Source organism: Cryptomeria japonica, chromosome 10 (assembly GCF_030272615.1).
Source record: "Cryptomeria japonica chromosome 10, Sugi_1.0, whole genome shotgun sequence".
Lineage (NCBI taxonomy): Eukaryota > Viridiplantae > Streptophyta > Pinopsida > Cupressales > Cupressaceae > Cryptomeria > Cryptomeria japonica.
Window position 1 is genome coordinate 415,924,310 of NC_081414.1, and position 25,735 is coordinate 415,950,044.

At 36.1% G+C, this 25,735-nt stretch overlaps 1 protein-coding gene across 10 annotated transcripts in view; it reads right to left on the reverse strand.

Annotated features, from left to right (window-relative positions):
- Positions 1 to 1,518: 1,518 nt before the first annotated feature.
- The window catches only part of LOC131034092 (acetyl-coenzyme A synthetase, chloroplastic/glyoxysomal), a 301,799-nt gene continuing 277,582 nt past the window's right edge, over positions 1,519 to 25,735 (reverse strand). For all 10 annotated transcript variants that reach the window (XM_057965460.2, XM_057965458.2, XM_057965464.2 and 7 more), the window contains one exon: positions 1,519 to 2,067. In XM_057965460.2, the coding sequence (XP_057821443.1) occupies positions 1,870 to 2,067 (198 nt within the window). In that variant the 3' untranslated portion in view covers positions 1,519 to 1,869. The remainder of the gene's footprint in view (positions 2,068 to 25,735) is intronic.

The window sequence follows — 25,735 nt, forward strand, 5'->3', positions numbered from 1 at the left end:
TTTTGGGGGTCCTTTTTGGACACCTCAATAAAAATCATGCTCATGTGGCATCATATTGATGATTTGGACCTAAAAGCTTACTTATAGGTAAGGGACATGCCAACTAAGCTACTTTAAAAAATTGTGTGATTTGAAATTACCCCATAAGATTTTGAGAGGCATGAAGTTAGGGTGCTCAAATAGTGGGTCCTCTTCCCTATGTGACAAATGTATGTCTAAAAAGTTAAGAGGGTCTCTCATGATAGAAATAAAATATTTTGCATTTTCAAGGTTGTTCATAGCATTTTAAAAAATATCCATCAGCCGAAAAGTAAAGAGGAATGACACTGAAACTAACAAGCTTCCGTACATTTTACCATTTCAGATTCCAAGTAACTTCAACACCGATAAGGTGATCATCTAAGAGATGCCTTCAACTGACACTTGCATCTATGCACCATTCAATTTTCTCTTGAACCACAACACTTCTCTCAACCAACTCACCAAATTTTATTTTCCACCTCAGATTTCTCTTTCAAGTTGTTTGTGTTAACAATCGAGGAATTGTCAAGGAAATTTAAAAAAATTGTACTGCATTGAATATGAGCAAATGATTCCCAATGTTATTTAAGTAATTTCAAAAGCTAAAACAACCATTCAATTTGAAAGCTCATCCCTTACAGAAAAATTTGAAAGTGATTGACTGACTTTAAAAATGATCTATTTTTATAGCTGTTGAGGATGACTGGTTACAGGAAAAGAGGGAAGAATCCCATGATCACGATATCTCTTTGTGGAAGTCAGATCGACAATCCTCCTTATAAGCTTTATTACAAGCTTCTAGGGAAGTCTCATTTCAATAAATACACCTCTTCCATGTAGGGTAACTATTAGAAACTTCAAGCTTGCATGATCCATACTTATTGGAAAAAAAAATTTGGTGAAAAAAATGCGTAGAACGTTTTTTATGGAAATAATTATTGTTGCAACATATCTCTTCGTCAAAATCCTCCATGAAATAGTTTGCAAATACATGTGACAAGGGGTAGCCATAGCCCTTCATTTTTCTCATTTAAATCAATCCACAAACAAAAGAATGTTGACTTCAAACTTCACTAGTTCAGATTTTTACAGATTACTATTGTCAATGGTAATTTGTATACATTAAAGAGAACAAGGACATAAGACAACATTGTTGGGCAATCATCAATATTTTTAGCAACAGAATAAGCCACACTTACTATACTCTTTCTGTTATAGTCAAATCTATAACTATTGCTGTTAACGACTGTTACAGAGTGCCACAATACTCATCTGATTACCCCCTTGTCGAAATGATGAATCAGAATCCCTGTAGCAGTGCCCTTGTAAATTGTGGATAAAAAACATTTGGCTGTTGTGACAACTTACGTAATTAACAATTAACTAATCCTTAAATGCATAACCCAGAATCAGTACATGAAGATCTTTTAGTTTAGCACGATTTTGTACACAATTTACAATGCTTCAATCTACAATGTCATAAACTCTTCACATCAGTTAATGGAAAAAATGTACATCTTGCATACAGATGAATCTATGACCCATAAAAACAGTTATTAAACTGATCGAATAAATGGGATCTACAGCAAAAACTAATGCTGCCAAAACCATTCTACATGGAGTTCATGCAGGTTCTACTTCTAATTATAAAGATTACTCTCAAAAGCATAAAAAAATTACAAGAGAGGTAATATCTGTGAACAAATAAACATATACATCAAAAGAAAGAGAATGAAGTTGGATTCAATTTTTTAATTTTGCTGAAAACCACTATAATCAGGACAAATGTGTCAAAAACAAAATTTGAATTTGGATCACATGCACCAAAAGAAAGAGAACATAGTCGTATCACAATTTTGAAATTTTCTTCAAACCACCAATCAACTGGTCAACTACACCTGGGTCTGCTAGTGTGCTGGTATCACCAAGTTCACCCAATTGCCTTGAAGCAATCTTTCGCAGTATTCTTCTCATAATTTTTCCACTTCTAGTCTTGGGTAGATCCGGAGCCCAGTGTATTGTATCTGGAATAGCAAAAGCTCCAACCTAAAATTCACAAAATACAAAAATATTCAACATTCTAATATATATTTAAGCTAGACTAATAATAATAGAAAGCTTTTGCAACAGAACAAGAGCACCATTGTCTCTTTGTTGAATTTGCAAAATGTTTTAATAAAAGAACATTAATCGCATATGTTTTCTTCATCTGGCTCATTTACTTGACAACGTGTGCTAATTTATTTAAATATTCAACAGATGTTTAGCACACTTTTGCAAATTGCCCCAATCACTAAATCGTGTAGCCAATTTATCATCTACATTGACTTGAGCTGTGAAAATTTGAAGTTCAAGAAAAAGAAAATACCACAAGAAAATTTTGGTAACTAAAAACCAAACATTAGAAGACCAAATTGCATTAAAAGAAAATGAACATTTTACAAGTTTCAAGGGACCAACAATTTAATGAAAAGCATCTAAATGCTTAGGTATTTCTCTGTGTTGGAGATATTAGAATTAAGGAAGCTTCAGCTCCAATATACCCAAACTATGAACATGTGAGTGATAGAGAAATCAAACACTAATGAAAAGGAAACATTTTTTTCGAGCACTGTTTGATGAGTTCGATAATTCATGTACTAAGTTATTCCCATTACATTCTACACCATAAACACGTGTAAAAATAACCTTTACTTTTCTGAAGTTGTCCCCAAACAACTAAAATGTTGCTCCTCCTTTGGGGTTACGAAAAGCAGAAGCAGACTTCGCAGTTTTGGTTTCCTGGCACTCGAATGTGAGAATTATCATTGTCTTGAACTCTAGAAAGATCCAAGGAGAACCAATAGTTCGAAGAGGTCTATATAGTTTTACTTCCATTCTCCTCTAATTGTCTCCTAACAGATCTTTTTGGCTGCTCTCTAGTAGAGTTTTAATTTGTCCCTTTCAGTACATCAGAAAATGGAATAGCATGCAAGGCAAAACCTTTCTTAAAATTAGAAGGGGAAGCTCTGTCGCAACAAAAATATAACCACAGGACTTCAGAGTCTAAACAAATAATTTTTAAATATGCAATACAATATTAAAAACAAACTTAAAACAAATTCCTATCTCTTTGGTTCTTCAGCAAGGGCACTGTTGGGAAATTAAGTGTCTCAACCTTGCAAATTTCCCTTGATTATATTATTATTTTGCATTTTCCTGAAATTATTTGGAAAAGATTATAATGAATTTTATTATGGGGCATGAGATTTGAGTTGGCACATTTTCCACATGTTGGTGCCTTGAAACATGAGTCATTAGTTGTCAAAAGATGCTCATTTAGTGACATACTAGCGCTTGCACCAAATGGAGGTGCAATGGTTAAGTCGATAGGAATATATGTTAAAATTTTTGAAGTTATAAATATGGTTGAGCACAAATTTATGTATCTAATTATGAATAATAGAGAATGTAAATGAAAGATATGAATCACTATGTCCTTAGAGTTGGGCTCCAATCTCGTTGTTGTTGCTTCAAAGATAATGGTGCATGATGTCTGCATTGGTATGGAAATTGTTCAAATGCAGAAAGTATGAAAGAAATTGGGATACAACTGCGTACCATTCTCCCTTAGAGAGATAGATGCTATAATCGGACTTCCTAAACAATGTTACACTCATTTACTTACCATGGGAAACTATACTCCGTTAGCTATATTTTGATTCAACTATGATCTCTCCAGAAATTATCCATCAAAAATATCTATTGTACATCAGTTAGAATGTCAAGAGTCGTTCCCAAGATTTGATATGGAAAATACTTGGGCATGCCAAGATAGGCCAACATTTCCATAGGTTTAAAAAAAAAAGTATCTCTTAATTAAATCTATAGAACCATAAGATAAATCAAAACCTCAATAGCATTTAAAAATAATGCACTTCGCATTAATTTTGTGATGAAGAATGTTATTTAAGAATCTCACCTTTGCAATTTATCATTTTCACTTGTTTTTTTTTTCTTTTTTTCTATTTAAATTATTGATTTATTTATTTGATTGAATTTTTTTTATAATTGTATCATGTTTGTATACATAAAGACTAAGTTACCGGTTCCGGTTTTGATTCGGGTACGGATTCGTGGATTCGGCAAAAAAATAAAATTCTTGGGTACGGGTTTGGGTTCGTCCGTACACACACACACACAGACAGAGATATATATATGTTCAAACTTCAAACATCAAAATTATATATGTTCACAGTTCAAACATACAAATATGAAACATACAATGTAACTTTCCCATACAATGATACATAAATGATAACAGATAAATCATAAATCATAAATCCATAATTGCCAATGCCAATAAATATTCTGATATTGATATATCGTAAATGATAAATGTGATATCATATTCATAATTTGCAAAAAAGATAATATTCAAGTTTCAAGTTTCAATTGATTCAAGTTTCAAAATGTTAAAATAAGATTAAAAATTTTGTTTTTAAATTGTTTTTCTTTGTTTTCTAACCCGTGGGCCTCGTTTTTGGGAACCCACGGGCTTGGGTTCACTGTGGGTCCTACGTGGCAGGACCTACAGGGAACCCAGCCGCCTGGCAGGACCCGGGTGGGACCTAGGTTGAACCAGGCTCGGACCAGAACCGGGCATGGACCGGTATAGTTTTATTTTTCATCTTAATTTAAAAAAAATTGTTGATTCTATTTTAGTTTCTCTTAATAGGGTTTTTGCTGATACTATAGAATGACCTAGTATAAATATATATTTGACAAAAGCGCCTCTTCCATCATGCTCTGGTGGATGTCCATACCCTTTTCCAAAGTGCTCCCATTTTGGTACAGATAGGGAGTATATTGGCAAAAGTTTTGGAATTTGGCTTTACCCTGCTAATTGCATTTCCTTGAAAATCTCTAACGCCTTTCCAACAAATCTATTTTGTTCATATCCTTTGATCATTGCAGTCCACGAGAAGACATTTTTGAGGCATTCTGTAAAACAAGTTGTGTGCCTTTTCTATACTTTTACATTTTGCATACATGTATACCACAACTGTTGCAACTACGACATCTGACAAAATTCGACTATTCTTTATGGTGAAAGAATGTGACTGACTCATGAGGATGCCCATGACTTTTGTATGGTGCAATAATCGTATTCCTGGAGATAACAGATTTGCTTCAAAATTAATATGAAAACTTCCTTCTAGCTTTGATTTCCAGAATAGAAATCTTTATGCAAATTGATAACAGAAAGCTGAAAAACGGATAAATATATCCACCACCAAATGTTGAAGTGAATAGAATCTCAAAACAACCAAAATTTTGAAGCTTTCAATAAAGTTTCATTAATTTTGGTAACATGCAGAACCCTTATCAACTAAATCAACTACTATTTACACAAATAACTATTTTCTGGAAAGGAAAAGTACTCCAATGATTAACTTCAGAGATCCAAATGCGTGGGAGAGGCCGCCGGAATTTGATCTGAATTGCTTTGTGGACAATCTCATTAATCTTGATGGATGAGATTTTCGAATAGTATTGTTCGGGGCAGGGTGAAGAAGGTGCCTGGGATATAATCTGGGGTTTCGTATGGTACAATTTGCACTTGCAAGCTTTAATCATGCATTTGATTCGTCGCTTCCATCCACTCCCCAGTTGGAGGCCTCTAGAGAGCCGTGTTGGTGCTTGGTCTTAACCCCGAAAACTGCCACCCACCGGAATTTTTAAGAAAGCGATTCGGATGAAAACTTATGCGGGTGCGTGAGACATTTCCGGTGGGCAAAGCCCACGTTAAAATAGCCTATCGGCTAATTATGAAAGGCCTATTTTGAAGATTTTTTGATAGATTCTATGGCAAATTTAAGAGCTAAGAGAAGTTACTTTAGATGTGAGCATCATGTTGGATGGATTACTTATGATGAATTATGACAAGGTGGGAGTCACATATTATTCTTGGAGGTCTTGGAGGTTTCACATGTGTGAGGGGCATAAAAATTTGTGCCTCCAATTTCAGGAGCTACTTTTTGGTTTGTATGGGCATTTTGGCCCCTGATTTGGGACCATGGTATTAGCACTTGGTTTATGATACCATTTGTGGTATCTTGTATTGTACTTGCCTATATATTGAGGTTATGGGATAGTGGTTTATTATGTTGAGTTTGTAGGTACACAAATGCTACCAAAATGCTGCTAGAATTATTCCTTGAAGATTGTTGATATTATACTTTTGTGAAGACTTGTATTGCAAGTGTGTTGTAATTTCTAACCAGATTCATAATAAATTGTGTGGGTTTTGGAGTGTGGGGTTTTTCCTCCCATAATGGGTTTCCCCACAAATCTTTATGTTATGCTTTCATGATTATTTCAGTTTTCTTTGTATTTTTCTATTTACTGTGATAAGTTACATCAGATTTAAAATTTATTTGACTACTCTTCCTCTTAATATTAGTGTAGGAAGTGTATTCCGCACACCTTGCTTCCTTACAGGCACAAGGTTTATCAACACTCTACATAAGATGAGAGATTATCACTTATTTCATTTTGAAGCAAATAATCTAAATGGCTGATACACTCTCCTTTTAGCTAAGAGAAGAGACTCAAAATATTGACTACGGCACAAATTGAATTAGATTAAAAACACAAGATAGTAGGAATTGAATATAGAGATTTGTATACAAAGCCACAGAGTCCAAATCTATAAATATTGTAATATAATGTCTACAATAAATATCAAACACAATTCAATTCACAAGATTAAAAAAGTTACATAAGTGGCTTTGAAAGACAACTTTAGCAGCAAGTACACAAAAAAATTCTATTCCTTCCTATCTAAATGCCTAGAGCAATCAATAATAAGAGTTTAAAAAAGTAATGCATTGAAAAATAATAAAAGCAAGCTAGAGTTTCTATGCTAAGAATATTTTGCTTGCAATAAAAGCTAGTTCAACGTAAAAAATTGTCTCCAAGTCCCCAAATACATCAACTAAAATAAGAAATCTTCAAATTGACAGCTAACCAAAACATACATATTTCTATAATCAAACATTCTAGAAGGCCATCTAAAAGTAGAATGTCTACATATATCTTGTAGAAAATTATCTCAAAATAATTGTTTCACAAAAATAGTAATTGGTAAAAATAAGTGTGGCTTAAAGTAGTGTAGACTAAAAACAATTAGTCTAATAGGTGGCCACTCGCAGTGATTGTAATATCCCCTTCCTAACCAGTTTAGTATGGTGGAGTGTTAGCCTATTCAGTTTGGTTCCCGTAGGCTAATGAGTTAGGGTTAGGGAACTTTGGAGGTAGTTTATCCAGCAGGTTGGCAATATTAGATGTTTTTTTGAGCTTCAATAGTTATGATGAGCATAATGCCTTTTTTTAGTGTGGTTTTGGATGAGTTCTCTCATACTTACTATTTTTAGTGAGTTAAGTGTAAGCATCGACAAAGCCAATTGTCAACATTTCTATATTTAGATATGTTGATGGGAGTAGTAGATATCAATGTCTCGATATTTGGTATAGTCAAGTGATTTAAATTTAAATAACGATAAATTTATATTTTATAGAGTTAAATTAAATATTTAACTTTATCATTATTTAATATATTTTAAATAAAAGACTATTTGGGCACCAAGATTAAAGTAAAGTGCAAATATTTAAATAGGGGGCCTTTTCTGGAGACATGGACACACTTTATAAAGATATTGACTTTATTTTTGTTGGTGTTGGAAATAAGCCACACCTAGACCGATGATGGACTGGTCCAAGAGGGGCCAGTAGCTCAGTGGTAGAGCACTCCAGCAGCGTATGGAAGGTCCTAGGTTCAAGTCCTAGCTGGTCCATGTCTCAACATGGTAGCAGAGCTAGGTCCAGGCTAGGAGCCCCAAGCACACGAGAGGTGTGGCTTAAGGGGAGGTGTTGGTGTTGGAAATAAGCCACACCCAGACTGACAATGGACTGGTCCAAGAGGGGCTAGTAGCTCAGTGGTAGAGCACTCCAGCAGGGTATGGAAGGTCCTAGGTTCGAGTCCTAGCTGGTCCATGTCTCAACAATTTTAATGTTTTAAAAGGAAAATTAGAAGAGGTTGACCCCTTCTTGGAGGCTATAAAGGAGAGATTGGGAGCTCATTTGTGTTATGCTGAGTTTGATATTTTGATATTGCTACTTGCTCTTAGAGGAGATTGCTCTTCTCAGGTTTATGAGGATGAAACCCCTTGTAGGTGACATTCTCCATGTTATCGAGAGATATAATCTAGAGAAATCTTGCTGATTTCACACAGAGATCACAGTTAGTCATTATTGGAGTTTGATTTCTTCTTTTTCAATTCTTGGAGCTTCAGAGTGTTGGATAATATTCATTGTGTCTGATAAGAAGATTTGTAGAGGTTATTGTGTGTTTGTTGGTCTCTTTTTGCAGGCCATACTCTTCTACAGGTTGGTCATACTTCTCTATGAAGGGCCATTCACCTGGTTTGTTGAATGGCTAGGATTTGAGAGGTTCTAAGTTACCACTTTTGAATTATTTGGACGTGCAATAACTTGCTTTATCACTTGCATGGATTTTAGAAAAGTCTTTGAAGTGTGGCATCTAATTTATGAGAGCTAGAGTACAAATTTTATGAACAACTCAAGTTATTTCAATGCTACATTTTTTAGGTATGTTTAAAATAGATATGTTATATTGTTTGATTATCTGGGTTGCTCTTACATTTGAGGAAATTTGAATTTTCAAATCAGAAATAAAATCTGGGATTTTTTGTTACATGTATTTTTGAATGTTGTTATAATTCTAAGTTGTTTATTTGCTACAAGTTGCTTTATTATTTTCACTTTATTTGTCTTCTCAAAACCATTGCAAAATACATTCAAAACAAAAAAAAGCAGTGCTCCACTGGTGTTGGGGATGGGGGGACCAAGGGCCTAAGTTTGGGGACGGCGGGGGGATGGTGGGGTGGTGGTGTTGATATAGTTATACATATACATATAGTACTTGAAAAACTAGTTTTGAAAAGATGTATGACAGTATAACAGTATAAGAATTACATTTCAAATGAAACTATAGGAAATTTGAAATACTAAATCTAAATACCAAGATTTCTTCAATGCTAATTGTGTTGTTATATGGAGCCTAATCAGATTTGGAGGTTAAATTTTCCCTATTTATATCGGTGCGGTTTCCCCCTATATTTTACGACAGGGGTTTGGGGGCAGCACCCCCAAGTTGGGGCCAAGGGGCGCCCCGCGAGGCCAAAAATACTTTTATTATTTTATAAAGGCGTCGGGTGTTATTTTTCTATTGGCCCACGTCCAATTAGGGTTACCCCTTAACCCCCCCAAAAGTCACTTTAATTTTTTTTTTAAATTTTAATTTTAAACATTGCATATACGTGGGGGCGACAAGAGACATCTGAGCGTCTCCCCGTCCCTTGAGAGACGTTTGCACGTCTCTCGAAGGATGGGGAGATGCCAAGATGTCTCCCAAGGAGACGTGGAGATGTCTCCATGTCTTCTTGGGAGACGCAGACACGTCTCCCCGTCTCCGGCGGCGCTTGGGTGGCGGTGGCGGGGGACATCATGTCCCTGTCCCCATCTCCAAGACGCGGCCAAAAAGGGGGGGGACGTGTCCTCGTGGAACGCTGAAAAAAATACAAAGGCAAACAAGGCAAAACATTATAGTGGTACCAGATGTAATGTCCCCTTCTCAGTGATGTTCATTTAGTGGTCCAGTGGCCTATTCCGGAGACCCGTAGGCTATTTGGAAAGGAGAATTAGGGTTTCCAACTTTTGTGGAGTTCTGCATGAGCTTTTTTAGGGTTTGTCAGGAGGGAATTCTTCAGTTCTACTTATGGTTTCCTTCTGAGTTTTCCATGAACTCTAGGGTGGCATAACATGCAATTGATTCTACGTTGAAGTATGAACTTACTATTTTTACTAAGCTAGGGTTTGGCTATTTGGATGGTACAGTTTTACTGAGCTTTCCATTCTCTTTCTCTGGGTGCGAAGATAATGTTTTTTAGAGCAGTCTTTCATGACTTACTATTTTTAGTAAGTGGCAGTTTGAGCATTTCTATTTTTGGCAGTCTTGGATAGGGTCCTGATCTAGTTCAGTTCAGTGGTTTTCATCGCACAACTTCATCCTTGATTTTGATGATAATCAGTATTGGAGTTATAAGTTATTTAATTAAGTATTATTTCCTTATCCTAAGGTTTAATATTTAATTATTTTTGTTACTGATTAATGCTATTGAGAATTGTGCATAACATGATTTTCGTAAGTCTGCGAGGCGAATTATTTGTGTTATGAAGGAGGACGCCCAAGTGAATGTGGAGACTTTATTTTTATTTGACAGAGTCTTTTTATGCCAAAAATCGTGGCCCCCTTTGCTAGGCGTGGTTTTGACTTAAGGGGGGATGCCATACTTGGGTCCACCTTGGAATTGAAATGCAAATTTGGAGGCAATTGAATTTGAATTTCAAACTTGGAAATCTATATATACAAGTGCTGGCTCCTCATTTGATCATCCAGAGAAATTATAATGTTATGATGTCGGAATGATTCTAGACTTCTTCGAGGGTGAAAACCTCCTAGATTATCCTTTGCAGTTTCGAGTGTGAGACATCACTCCTAGCTGTGGTTCGATTGTGTGGATTGCGTGGTGTTCTTGTGGATTGCGTGTGTGGATTTGGAGAGTTTGTTTGCTGTTGTGATTTTCAGTCTTGCTGGTTTTGGTGTGGCTGAAGCAAAGATTCGATCCTACCTCCCTGCTTGTGCGACCTATCATTATGGGTATTGGCTCGGACTATTTGTATGCTTTGGGCGATATGTTTTGTAATTTTTTATCCCCTAATTTGGAGTCTCTGATTTTATAATGCAAATCATACTTTTCCAACTTTGACGTGGGTTTTGGGGGTGCATTGGGATGCGTGCTAAGCGTTTTGGGGGTATTTAGAAGCTCAATTCTAGTTGGTTTTTAGTCGCTTTATGCCTAGTGTCAGTTTGGGTGAGTTGTGGGGTGTTTTGAGTGAGTTTGGAGCGAGTTGGAAGCATTTTAGTGTGATTTTGTGTTGCTGGTTATGCATTTCCAGCCTGCTGTTATCTATATCAAATTTTAGGAAGTTGGTGTTTGAGCTGGTTTGGTGATAGTTATCTTCTGTGATTAGCATTATTCTTCTATTCTATCTTTCCTCTCTTTTGTAAGGTTGAATAGTAGTACTATCAACCATTTCTGGATTGTAAGCATATTCGCTAAAAAGTGGAAGAGGCTGGTTTGCTGCCTATATTTGATATTTGTAACTTAGTCCTCCCATTGCATAAGCGGTTGAGTGATATTTCTTGTAATGATCCTCCCACTGCATAAGCGGTTGAGTTGAGCTTAGTTATGTGTGTTCAGTCGTCCTGTTGAAACATTGCGGTGGAGTGATTCATGCTTTGGAGTGTTTGTTCACTTGGCTGGTTTACCGCCAAGTTTCTTTGTTTACCCGCTGGATAAGCATGCTTTGGAGTGTTTGTTCACTTGGTTGGTTTACCGCCAAGTTTCTTTGTTTACCCGCTGGATAAGCAGAAGGGGTTGACTTGCCGCCCATTATTGTATTCAGTTTTTCAGCAATTCACTACTAACGATCCCCTGCTATCCTATGCTCTCACCCTCCCAGTTTGGGCTCTCGGCTCTCGGTGATCAAAAGGTGTAGGGTTCCTTTTTGTTGGTTTTGGATTTCTTATTCTAACCCTAATGGATGTGGTTGTGTGTGTAATCTTGTTAAAATATAAAAAAAAGTTAAGGGGGTTTATTACAACAAAGCAGTGTATCGACACAATATGACAGAACAATGATATGTGATGCCAGAGCATTTGGGTGAATGAGCTATCTGGTTCAAGATGATGTAAATAAGTTTTTATTTGGGTTAACTTTCAATTTTGGTGTTATTTTTTCGTTCATTGTTTGAGTTGTAGACATTTTGTCCAAAATATATGTGTCCTCTTCCTTACCTAGGGTCATTTAAAATAAACTCTTACACATAATAGTAAGCAACTGTGTTCACAAATATAAGAACACATACTTGCATAAGTCATGCAAGTTAGAGAGGAAGAAACATTATTCAAAGTAGAAACTCTAAGTCGTTAAGTGCCTAGGAATAAAAACAAAGGCAAATCATTTTATTATGGTGTGTAGTATTAAAAGGAGAAGAGAATATGAAGTAGGGGGGGGGGGGATTTGGAAAATAGAGGATTTGTTATGTGAAGTGGAAGAGTAAAGGGCGTGAAGGGTGGCATGAGCAAAGAGAAAAGTACAATGAAAGGAACACATATGGGGGTAATGGTGCGTTAGTGTTGAGTACAATAGATTGTTGTATAAAGAATGTGTTGACATAGAGAAACAAAAATAGGGGACTACACTTCTTATAGGCTGTAAAGGAAGTCTTAGTCAATGGAATAAAATGTTACAGGTCTGTGAACTCCGTTGCTGATGGACAACATAAGAAATGAGAAAATAGTTGATAGAGGCAAGAAATAGAAACTTAACGCGTGGGAAGAGTTCGAAAGAAAATTAGAGATCATAGTGTTATGAACTAGAGCATAGAAAGCCAGTTTGACAATAGAGATTTGTATAAAATTTGTAAGCAATTCTTGGCAAATACAATAAAGATTGAGAACATCCACATTTATATTTGTGTGTTGTTGGTGTTGATATTTGATTAAAGATTTTCTTTTGTTTTTGCTACAACTTACCCAGTTCAACAGAACTCTGTGAGTTGAGCTACATTAATTGGTATCAGAGCAGGTTCGATTGTGTTGAAAAGTGAACTTACAAATAGCTTAAGATAGCCAAAATGACATACAGAGGATGGGGTCGTAGAGGTAGAGGACCCAGAGGCATGGAGCCTGAGACTGCAGAGATAATAAGAACTTGTACGACATAGGCAATGAGGGGTATCACTACATGTTTGGACGCAATGGAGATGGATCAAAGAAGAGGAGTCCATGTAGAAGATATCAGTGATGATGAAGACGAAGAGAAGACTAAGGAAGGAGGTGAATAGGAAAAGACTTGATCTAGGAGAAGAGAAATTTATTAAAGCAATTACAAGAATAAATTCCAAAACTCAATTTGATCCACCAAATTAAAAAGGAGGATTGAATGTAGAAGAACTGTTGGATTGGATTGTTGAGATGGAAAAATATTTTGAATATGACAACACGGAAGAAGACCAAAAGGTCAAATATGCACGCACAAAGTTGAAGGGACATGCTTCCCTATGGTGAGAACATTTGTAGATGGATAGACAACGAAGAGGAAAGGAGAAAATCAAAACATGGGATCAAATGTGACCAAGATTAAGTCTAAATTTCTGCCAGCAAATTACCAAATCAATTTGGAAAAGAAGCTTCAACATTTGAAGCAAAGAGAAAATAGTGTGGAAGAGTATACAGAGGAGTTTTACCGGTCAAGCATTCGAGCTGATCAAAATGAAGAAGATATTGAGTAGGTTGCAAGGTATTTGAATGGACTACATCCATCAATACAGGATGAAATCAGTTTGATGAATATGCATAGTGTGGAAGAGGCATATCAATATGCCTGAAGAGCAAAGGAAAAACTCTATAGAAGGCAGCAAAATAACTCTCGGGGCAAGAACATATTCTCATGTGGAAGAGGACAGCCAACTAGTGGAAGAGGCTTCCAAAATAAACAAGAGGAAGTGAGCACGTCAAGTACGAATATACATGAGGGCAAGGGAAGGGGAGACTACTCTTGTGGAAGAGGTCATTTGGAAGAGGTAGAGGAAGAGGATTGACGTGTTTCCAATGTGGGGAAACCGGACTTTGGGCACTTGAGTGTTCACAAATCCAACATGATGGAGGCAAAGGAAAGGAGGCAAGAGTGCATGTTGCACAAGCTGAAAATGAGAAGGAGCCCACTAAGCATGGAGAAGACCCAGAAGATGGAGAATCAATCATGTTGAGAAGAGTGTTGTTGAATACAGAAAATGAGAAATCGAAACCAATTCAAAGGAGAAATCTATTTCGAACAAGGTGCAAGGTGAATGGAAAGTGTTGCAAGGTGATTGTGGACAGCAGTAGCACTGATAATATAGTGTCCAAAGAGATGGTCAGCAAGCTGAAATCGAAAAGAACCAAGCATCAGAACCCATATAGAGTCTCATGGTTGCAAAAGGAGCATCAAATATTGGTGAGAACAAAGTTTGATAAGTTTCCACATTGGGAACTACAAGGATGAAGTTATGTGTGACATAATGCCAATGTACGCTTGTCATGTTCTCTTGGGCAGACCATGGCAATTTGACAGGAAGGCTATCCATGATGGTGAGAAGAACACCTACATGATCAAGAAGGATGGAAGGGAGTACACAACGTATGTTTGGTTTCTAGAAAGGAATTCATGAAGGAGTTCAAAAGAGAAGAGATATGTCTTGCTATGATTCCCAAATTTGTAGCAGTTGGGGCAGAAAAGGAAGAAGGTGAAATACCAAAGGAAATACAAGGATTGTTGGAGGAGTATGCATAAATCTTGATGGAGTTGCTAGATGGGTTGCCACCCATAAGGAGCATAAGACATTGCATGGATTTGATTCCCGATGCAAGTTTGCCAAACAAAGCACCATATAGAATGACACCAAAAGAGAATGAGGAGATTAACAAGCAAGTGCAAGAACTACTTGATAAGGGGCTGATTAGAGAAAGTCTAAGTCCATGTGCAGTTCCAGCAGTGTTAGCACCAAAGAAAGATGGAAGTTGGCGGATGTGTATGGATTCAAGAGCCATCAACAAGATAACTATCAACTACTAGTTTTCGTTGCCAAGAATGGATGATATGATGGATTGTTTGAGTGGAGAAAAATACTTCACAAAAATTGATTTGAAGAGTGGATACCATCAAAAAAGAATTAGAGAAGGGGACAAATAGAAGACCGCTTTCAAGACAAAGGATGAATTGTACGAATGGTTGGTGATGCCATTTGGATTGTCAAATGCACCCAACACGTTCATGAGATTGATGAATTGTAAGGTCGCCCCCTGTTCTAGACCAATTTTGTGCCTTTCCACTCACTGTAATTTTGTCAAACAGTTTGCTTACAAGCTGATTACTGATTTTCTGATTTATTCTCAATTTGCAGATGTATATGTTTGTTTATTGCTACTCACTAAGATAGTACACAAGTGTATATAACAATATAGAATCCAAAGCATACATAAACTTATTTTATTACTGATAAAACTGAAGCTGCAACAGTAGATGTATCTATTATTCAAACACCAGTGGTTCTTTGAAATCATTAACATCTACTTTGATTCCATTAATAAGTAACAATATCACAATGTTTTGCATGCTAATTTACCGCTCCAGCATGATAAAGATTATTGAGAATACAACATATATAAACCCATGACTTTGCACCTCCAACATTGTATGGCACCCAGTCACTGCATTGCAGACCTGTATGGTTGCTGCTAAGGCTCACTCTTTGCTAGCACGACATACCATAGTCACTTCCAGACTTATATAATTCAGTTCTGATACATTCTATGACCGTTTCAACACCTACATTGGGTTCATAGACCTGTATGGCAATCTCTAGTCATGCACGACACCCTAGTTGTGATTGCCAAACAGTATGACACTGCTGCAAGGAGTCCTGAACATGTACGACAGTCTTGGGTTGCAATAAAACCAACGAAAATGCTCAGTCTCTAATAGCCGATCAGACTTAACCCTTGGAACTTCTCATTTCAAACCCAAACCTTTAGATTGAACCCTTTCTTGGCAGTTGTAATATTGGCAAATGGAAGAAATTGATATCTCAAGCAATATGCTTTACCTTGAAACTCAACGCTCAACAATCCTCTGTTCACTACTACTGGAGATGATCACGTCATTGTTGCAGTTCACTGTTCATGCTACTATAGTGAATCACCATTCACATTACTGTAGCGAATTACTATTCATGCCACTATAGCAATTCACTATTCACCATTCATTGCACATAATAGTCTTCTCTGATTTGTAGGCACCAAATAAACCCCCAGATTGTATATTGCAACGACGTGGAGATTGATAGCCGAGAGGGATTTTGTCCTCAAAGCCCTAGGAAGATTATCTCCACCAAACTGAAGAAGTAATTTCTTCAATCAACAAAGCAGGCTTGAAAGAGAGCTATTGAATCTCTTTTATAACTCTCTCAAGAGAGTCCATTCGCTCATCTTGACAATGTGGGATAAATAATATTATTCCCTTTTAACGACTTATGTCTCTGATGTGTTATAAAATAAAGGGGAACTCTTTTAATTATTATTTCCCACAACTATAGGCTTAACATTAATAAAGTTAAATATTTAAGTTTAACTTTATAAATTAACCTTATTAATGCACAATAAATCATATCAATGATAAATAAATCTTCTGTTGATACTTAAAATTTACTATCGACATGTTACTACCACTGGAGGTCCCAACAAGCCTAGAATGACTTACTATAAATAGTAAGTATGCCCAAAATTGCCTTTAAACACCTCGAAAAGATCTGCAACTGAAATTGCCTAGGCCAAATGGCCTCTAAGTCCCTTCAATGTTCTGGTTAGCCTATGGGACCATGGGAAAATAGGCTAACGACATATCATACTATGCATGCTAGAAAGGGGACATTACATGAATGAAGTCTTAAAGCCCTTCCTTGGTAGGTTTGTTATTGTTTATCTTGATGACATTTTGATATTTAGTAAGACAAAAGAAGAGCACTTACAACATATAAGAGCGGTTTTACAAAGGTTGAAAGAAGAAAAGTTAATGGTGAATTTGAAGAAGTTTAGTTTCATGAAAAGAGGAGTTAGTTTATTTGGGTTTTGTGGTCTCAAGTAGTGGTCTGATTCGGAAAAGGTGAAAACCATTATTGATTGGCCTACACCAAGGAATATCTTTGAAGCAAGAAGCTTCCATGGGTTAGCAAGCTTCAATAGGAAGTTCATCAGAAATTTAAAAGGCATTTGTGCTCCAATGATGGAGACCATGAAAATAAATAAGAGGGAGTTTGTTTGGATAGCAGCAACAGAACGAAGTTTTAAAATTTTAAAGAAAAAGGTAACGAAGCAGCCCATATTAGCACTTCCGGACTTTGAAAAAGTGTTCCAAGTTGATTCCAATGCAAGTGAGACAACAATAGGGGGAGTTCTAAGTCAAGAGGGCAAACCAATTGCTTACTTCAGCGAGAAGTTACATGAGGCAAAGAAGAAGTACTTTGTATATGATCAAGAGTTCTATGCAATTGTGCAAGCACTCAAGAAGTGGAGACACTATGTCACAACCCTCCTTTATCACTTTTGATTTGATACAATTTCTATTATATCTTTTTTGGTTGAGCTATTGAAAATGGTTGAATATATATTATAAAAGGATAGATGATGGACCCACATACACACTTGGAGAATATAATTCAAAAGGCATTATTTATTTTTATTTTTATTTTTATTTTTTCCATTCCCAATTATGGCACATGTTGTAGGAGAAATTAGAAGCTTCTAGAGGAATCTTCATTCTTTAACTCCCTTGCATGTAACTCCCCCACTAGGATATTAATCAATTTTGCATGGATCCAATATTGGAAAAAAAATCTCATTCTCAATTAATTTCTCTAGATAGTGGAATTAAGGGGTTTTTCCTATATATTGTATGCAAGTTTTCAAAAGAGGGGGTTGATTATTTGTATTGAAGAAAAGTTTTCTCAAGCAATAGTCTTTTTGTAGTCACATTTCATTGTAGGATTGTTAAGTAGTTGTTTTGAAGAAATTCAAAGAAAAGTTGCAAGGAAGGATCAAGGGAGGCTAGTTGAAGAATTCAAAGGGGATTCTACATCAAGCTGCAAGTATCCAGGTTCTTTTTTTTTGTTTGAATCATGCATCTTGTTCTTGCTGTGAATTAGATTAAATAAATGAGATCTTGTTTTAAATTCTTGCTGTGAATTAGATTAAATAGATGAAATCTTGTTTTAAAATTCTTGCTGTGAATTAGATTAAATAGATGAAATCTTGTTTTAAAATTCTTGCTGTGAATTAGATTAAATAAATGAAATCTTGTTTTAAATTCTTGCTGTGAATTAGATTTAAATAAATGAAATCTTATTTTAAATTCTTATTGTGAATTAGATTTAAATAAATGAAATCTTGTTTTAAATTCTTGCTGTGAAATAGAATGAATAAATGAAATCTTGTTTTCCTGTGAATGAAACTATTTGGGATTAAAAATTAATTTCAATCTTGTTTTTCTTGTTTTCTTTCCTGTGAACAAAACTTACTGTGAATGGAAATTAATTTCTCATGTAAGAATCTTGTGTTGAATTTAAATTTGTTCATGTGTACCAAAACTTATTTAATTCTTGAGAGTAAATCCATTTTTTTTCTTCCCTCTTGATATCGATTTGATTTCTTCCTCTTTGTAGATGAACATGGCTGCCATAAGAGAAATTTTATAAAATCTCCTCTCTGTTGTATTTGCTTGCCTCAATTTCCAACATAATGTATTTTTTTTTGTGCTCCTATGAAATCATTTGAAATAATTTCTCTCTATTATCTTTCATTCCTATGATTAAATTCTTATTTTTATTTTTATAATAACATTTTTATATATACCCTCTTAATCTATTAATAAAACTGGAATAAAATCATATATATATATATTGCCTTATTAAATTTATAAAAGAAAAAGAATAAAATAAATTAAAGTAAGTTTCAAAATTTTTACTTGCATAAAACAAGTTAAACGGTCAAGGGGGGAGGCGGAGTTAATGTAACCGCCGGGGAGTGGTACCCTACACTACCCCTGTAGTCAGTGTTACGACAGTGGCCGCAGAGGGAGCAGAGGGGCCCACGGTGTCCCCTCATCCCTGCGGGCCTGCACCTGCAAGTCCGTAGGGGTGATGGGACCCGTGGCCCCCACTCCTCATTTGACATTTAATTTCGTATTCTCCTTTTTTTTATATATTTATTTAGATTTTTTTTTATATATTAATTTGCAAAGAAAAGTGCTAATATTTTCTTTAAAGTAAATTTTAGTTAGTAAAATTAAACTTAGAAAATTTATAAATAATTGGGATCATTGTTTAGTAAATTTATAATTGTAAATTAAAGTATATCAAATTTTATGATTGGAATCTCTCAATCTATTTGAGATTTATTGGGTTACTTGGTATTCTAGATTCATTAAAAGCAATTAATTTATATTATTACGATTTGATCCAAAATTTGTCTAATGTCTAAACTAATTGCTATTTTTGAACCCATGACTCTATAATTAATTATTTTCATGGTAGGAATAAAATATTGCTTAATCTTGCATGTAACTATTCTTGCATCATGCGAATTACTTATACATTATTTGCATTTATTGACGAGCAAGTTACATTTTCATCATCTTCATGCAAGTTACACGTTTTTAATTATCAATATGCGAGTTTCGTAATTGTCATTATTGTGCAAGTTATATTTCAAGTTTGAAATATTAAATAGTTTAGTTGTAGAAGGATGGTATTTTTATCAAGTGGTACATGAATCCCATAGAAGTAGTTATTTCAATTAATTAAACTTTGAAATGTCTAATTATGCACATTCATTTCATAATTGTTTCAAGCATGATGCTAATTAAAAAGTTTTTCATAGCTTCTTAGTTAGAAAACTAAACAAAGGAAGTTGGAAAACCAAAACCTAGCAGCGTTCGGTATTTACGGTGCCTCTGGGTCACACTTACGGGTAGTGCCGTCATGTTGAACTACTGCACTTAACTCCTAATAAAGCTGCATCAACGACGTATGTGGCATCGTCCCTATAAATTGTCGAGGAGTAATAAGGGACACTTGGAAGTTAAAATCCAAGGGGTGGGTAATCCCCCTTGGATCGATAATCTAATAAGATAATCCTTAAATGATTTTACATCCGTTGAGTTAAACCATAGTAAACCCCCTTTAGGGTTGATTGAGTGAAATGCTTTTCCAGAATTGACTTAATCTCGAAGAGTTGTTGACGATTGACAATTGGGTCAAGGGTGACGCTTATGATAGGTATTAGGATCTAGTTGTTTTAGGCCACAAGCAATAGGCCATCTTGAGCCTTTGCTTAAGTGCTACCACCGTGGGTAGCAACCACAGAGAAACTGTCTGGGACATTGACCCTAGAAAGGGTTGCATACCCACCAAACAGTTTGCATCAAACCATAGATTAGAAAATAGAACTACATACTTTACACCTTGATCCCATGTCGAAACGGGTATGTAGGCAGTCTAGGGACGGAGTTGTCCCTAGTACTTAGGCGTTCGTGGATGGGGTCTAGGTTTTGGTAAGAAGAAGGATTGCGAAGAATCCTAATTTGAAAGATAAGTGTAATAAAAGAAAAAGTAATTCAATGAATACTCGGAAGGAATCCCGTATGGATTCACTTGACTTTCTGAGGCTTTAAGCCAAATTCCGAGGCGGAATTCAAGCTTGCATTATGTTATTTTGATTTCTCCTAAGGACGACGACTCCGGTGCACTCCTATTAGAGGAGTGTAGTACTTAGTGAGTGACTCAGGACCCGAATGGCCCCGATGAGTCTAAGTCTCTGGCCAGAGCACCTCCTATCCCAATTGGATAGATGCCTATCCCGTATTGGATAGATGAAACCTTATGTTTCGTATGGACAGATGCCTAACCCATATGGTTAGATGCTCATCCTGGATGGATGAATGCCTAATCCAAATGGATGGATGCCTAGAGTATGCGATTGAATCAAACACAAATGATTAAATAAAAATAAATAAAAAAAGTGGTCAAATTTTGTTGGGTTAAGTAAAGTGGGTTATTACACACTATTTGTTGCCCAAGGAGTTTTTGTTGTATACCGATCATCACGCATTGCAGTTCATTAACAGCCAAGGTAAGCTAAATCAAAAGCACATGAAGTGGGTTGAGTTCTTGCAAAGTTACTCTTTTGTTTTGAAACCTAGGAGTGGTAAATCAAATAGAGTTGCTAATGCATTAAGTAGAAGGTGCTTGTTGTTGAATGAGATGAGGGTGAATGTAGTTGATTTTCACTGCTTGGGAGAGTTGTATGAAGAGGATGTAGATTTCAAAGAAGCTTTGGCAGCGTGTGGGAGTCCAATTGGGATTGATAGAACTCCATGGTTGGAGTATTTTATACAAGAAAATTTGTTGTATAAAGGAAGGAGATTGTGCATACCTCAAGGTTCAATTAGGGAGAACTTGATGAAGGATAAACATAGTGGGGGTTTGAGTGGACATTTTGGAGTGGACAAGACATTAGCACAATTGAGTGAAAGTTATTATTGGCCAGGAATGAGTGCAGATGTAAAAAAGATGGTGCAAGGATGTAAAGTATGTTTGTTTGCCAAAGGAATGAAGCAAAACACTGGTTTGTACCAGCCATTGCCAATAGTTGAGAGAACATGAGAATGCATTTTGTGTAGACTTTGTTTTGGGGCTGCCACGAACACAAAGAAGTAATGAACAAAGAAGTAATGATTCAGTTTTTGTTGTAGTGGATAGATTTTCAAAAATGGCTCATTTCATACCATGTAGTAAGTGTAGTGATGCTTCCCATATAGCTACATTGTTTTTCAAAGAGATAGTTCGGTTACATGGCTTCCCTAAAAGTGTTATTTCAGATAGTGATACAAAATTTGTTGGTCATTTTTGGTGTACATTATGGAAGAAGATGGGAACACAGTTGGATTTTAGCTAAGCCTATCATCCTCAAACGGATGGTCAAACTGAAGTTGTCAACTGAAGCTTGGGAAACTTGTTGAGATGTTTGGTTGGTGATAAACCAAATCAATGGGATTTGATTTTGGCACAAGCATAATTCTCTTATAATAATTCCATAAATCAAAGTGTGGGTAAGAGTCCATTTCATGATTTGCACAAAGAATTGAAGGAAAAATTGGAGAAGAGTGCTATGAAGTATAAAGAACATGCTGATAAACATAGAAGAGTGCAATATTTTGAGATTGGAGAGCTAGTAATTGCTCATTTGTGGAAGGAAAGGTTTCCACAAGGAACCTACAATAAGCTGAAATGGAAGAAGATTGGCCCATGCAAAGTTCTGTGGAAGTTCTCATCAAATGCTTACGAGATTGAGCTTCCAATTGGGATGGATATTTCTCCAATATTTAATGTTACAGATTTGTATAGGTACCATGAAGGTGAATTAAGTGAATTGGGTACAGTTCAAATTTGTTGGATGTATCGGAGTGGGCACATCAATTGTTGGAGAGGGAGTTTGAGACGATTGATCAAATCATAGATTCACGAATTTCCAAAAGGACAAGGAGGAAGGAATATTGGGAATACTTGGTCCATAGGAAGAACCGTGTAGAAGATGAGGCTTCTTGGGTTATTGCTTCAGATTTGGAAAAGTTTGGGATTTAGGTTCCGACACTATCAAAATGTTCATGAGTCTCACTCTCATGAAACATTTCCCTACCCATGGTGTTTGATGCTGGAGCATCCAGGTGAATGAGCTATCCAATTCAAGTTGATGTAAATAAGTTTTTATTTGGGTTTGCTTTCAATTTTGGTGTTATTTTTGGTTCATTGTTTGAGTTGTAAACATTCTGTCCAAAATATGTGTCCTCTTCCTTACCTAGGGTCATTGAGAATAAACTCTTAAACAAAATAACATGTAGCTATGTTCACAAATATACAAGCAATTGATACTTGCATAAGTCGTGTAAGTCAGAGAGGAAGAAACATTATTCAAAGTAGAAACTCTATGTTGTTAAGTGCCTAGGAATAAAAAACAAAGGTAGATCATTTTATTATGGTGCATAGGATTAAAAGGAGAAGAGAATATGAAGTGAGGTGAAGTGGAAGAGTAAAGGGCATGAAGGGTGGTGTGAGCAGAGAGAAAAGTACAATGCAAGGAACATACAAATGGGGGTAATGGTGCGTTAGTGTTGAGGACAACAGATTGTTTTATAAAGAATGTGTTGACATAAAGAAACAAAAATAGGAGAATACACTTCTTACAGGCTGCGAAAGAAGTCTTAGTCAGTGGAATGCAATGTTATAGGTCTATGAACTCCATTGCTAATGGCCAACATGATAAATTAGAAAATATTTGACAGAGGCAAGAAATAGAAACTTAGCGCGTGGGAAGAGTTAGAAAAAAAATCAAAGATCAGAGTGTTATGAACTAGAGCATAGAAAGGCCAGTTTGACAGTAGATATTTGTATAAAATTTGTAAGCAATTCTTGGCAAATGCAATAAAGATTGAGAACATCCACATTTACATTTGTGTGTTGTTGGTGTTGATATTTGGTTAAAGATTTTCTTTTGTTTTTGCTACAACTTACCCAATTCAACAGAACTTTGTGAGTTGAGCTGCATTAATATGTTAGGTTGGGAACACTAACCTTCTCCACTACATTATCGCAAGAATAGGTCTGCTCCAAATTTAGTTGCAGAAGAATAGAAGGTTTCAGAGAAACAAAACACAAAATATATGGGTGACAAGAATCCAAGAGATCCATAAGAAGAGAGATTTTTGAATTTGTTGGATGCATTAGTTAGAGGGCAACAAGCTGCAAAACAAAGAACACAACAAAATCAATGTTTGGACCTTTTACAAAATTGATGGCTCAACAAATGGGGGTGAACATTGGCTTGCCAATAATCGGGCTAATAGTGGGGGCAATAATGGAGGCAACAACATAGATGATAATAGAGGGAACAATGGAGAGAACTCAGTACATGGTGTTAATCCAAATCAGCAAACTAGAACCATCAATTCAAGACCTCTTATGCCTACCTTTCCACCTAGGGTACCAACACAAGTTGATAACGAACCTTAGATAACAAATTTGCAAGATTAGTTTAGACATGATTGGGAGAGTGGAGGTCTTGGGTTTCTAGGTTGCTATATTCCCGAGGGGCTATATTGATGTCAGGATGAAGCATAGACCCTGCATTGGTGATAGAGATTAGAACTATGATTTGAGGAAGAAGGTGGGATGGTTTAGGGAAGAATTCATCTTGAGATTGGGTTTAGAAGGTAGATACTTATTTCCAGCTCAACCCTAGCTAGAGGAAGAGGCCATTAAGACTGTAATGATACATCTCGATGGCATTACACATGAGTGGTGGTATCATGGGATGATCACCATGGGGCATGATCAGCTTACCTCTTATGTAGATTTTATAGAGAGGTTGATTGAGAGATCTGATAAGAAAGATCTGAAGTTACATTTCAAGGAGTTGGCATAGTTGCAGCAATGGGGTTCAGTAGACACACATGTTGCTGATTTTCAAAGACTTGCAGTGTTGGTCACAAGTATTTTGGAGAGGAGACTCATGGTTATTTTCATGGATAGGTTGATTGATCCATTGAAAGAGCGGATTAAGGCTCTCAATTCACCTAACTTACATGAGGCTATCAAAAAGGCTAGATATATGGATGCTTCTACTTATAGAAGCAAAGGATTCCCACAAAGAAGGACAAAGACAAGAAATAGTTTCAAAAGGAATCACATCAGCCATGCAATGACATAAATAGATTGAATAGTGAGCATCTAAATGACCTTTGGGGGAAGAAATTATGCTTCCATTGCATAGAAACTTTGGACCCATCACATAAGTGCACTATGAAAGCCAATGCTAAATAGTTGAATTATTTTTCTGCTGAAAAATTAGCATCAGAAAGAACATTAGTTTGTTTCAGAGAGTAGTGAAGAGACAAATTCATCCGAAGAAGAGTCAAAGGATGATAGGAGCATTGCACAACTCACTAGTGCTCAAAAGGAAATCATGTTTAGGGTGAGAGTCGTAATATGAGGGCAGTGAGTAGTTGCATTGATTGATGAAGCCTTTGTGGCTAAGAGAGGCTTGAAAATGGAGGAACATAATGGGTTTAAGGTGATGGTAGCTAATGGGTATAAGCTTCCTTGTACTCGTAAGATCTCTAATTTGAGTATATAGTGGGGATATTATGAGTTGAAAGATGAGTTCTATGTGGTTGATATGGGGGATAATGATGTTATTCTTGGTATGACATGAATGTTATTATTTGTTGAGTTCTCCTTCAACTTACAAAAGTTGGAGATGAGGTTCAAACATCAAAGAAGGAAAGCAGTACTCAAAGGACTTTCAAATGGACGGCCTAGAATGGTATCACTTAAGATGATGGAGTAGCGAATTAGACATGATCAAGTAGAGTGGGCCACAAATTATCTCATCATGCCAACGGTTCCTATAGTTTCAAACCATAAAATAACAAGTACCATCCTAATATTCAAAGGTTTTTATCCAAGCATAACAAAGTGTTTGGGAGTATCCCTCATGGAGCTCTACCTAAGAGAGGGATAGATCGTGTTATTGAGTTGGAGGGAATGCCAAACCAGTAATCACTACGCCAACTGACATCCTAAGAGGCATAAGGATGAGATAGAAAAAACAATTCAGGAGTTGGAGATGTGGCACATAAGACCCAACAAGAGTCCATTCACATCAACACTAGTTTTGGTGAAGTAAAAAAGTTGGAACAATACAGATGTGTATTGATTACAAGGCATTGAACAAGAAGACAATTAAAAACAGGTATCCTATTTCTTAGATAGATGAGTTGATTAATGAATTGCATGGCGTTTGATATTTTTCAAAGACAAATTTGAGATCAAGGTACCATCAGATACATATGAGGAGAGAGGATATAGAAAAAACTGC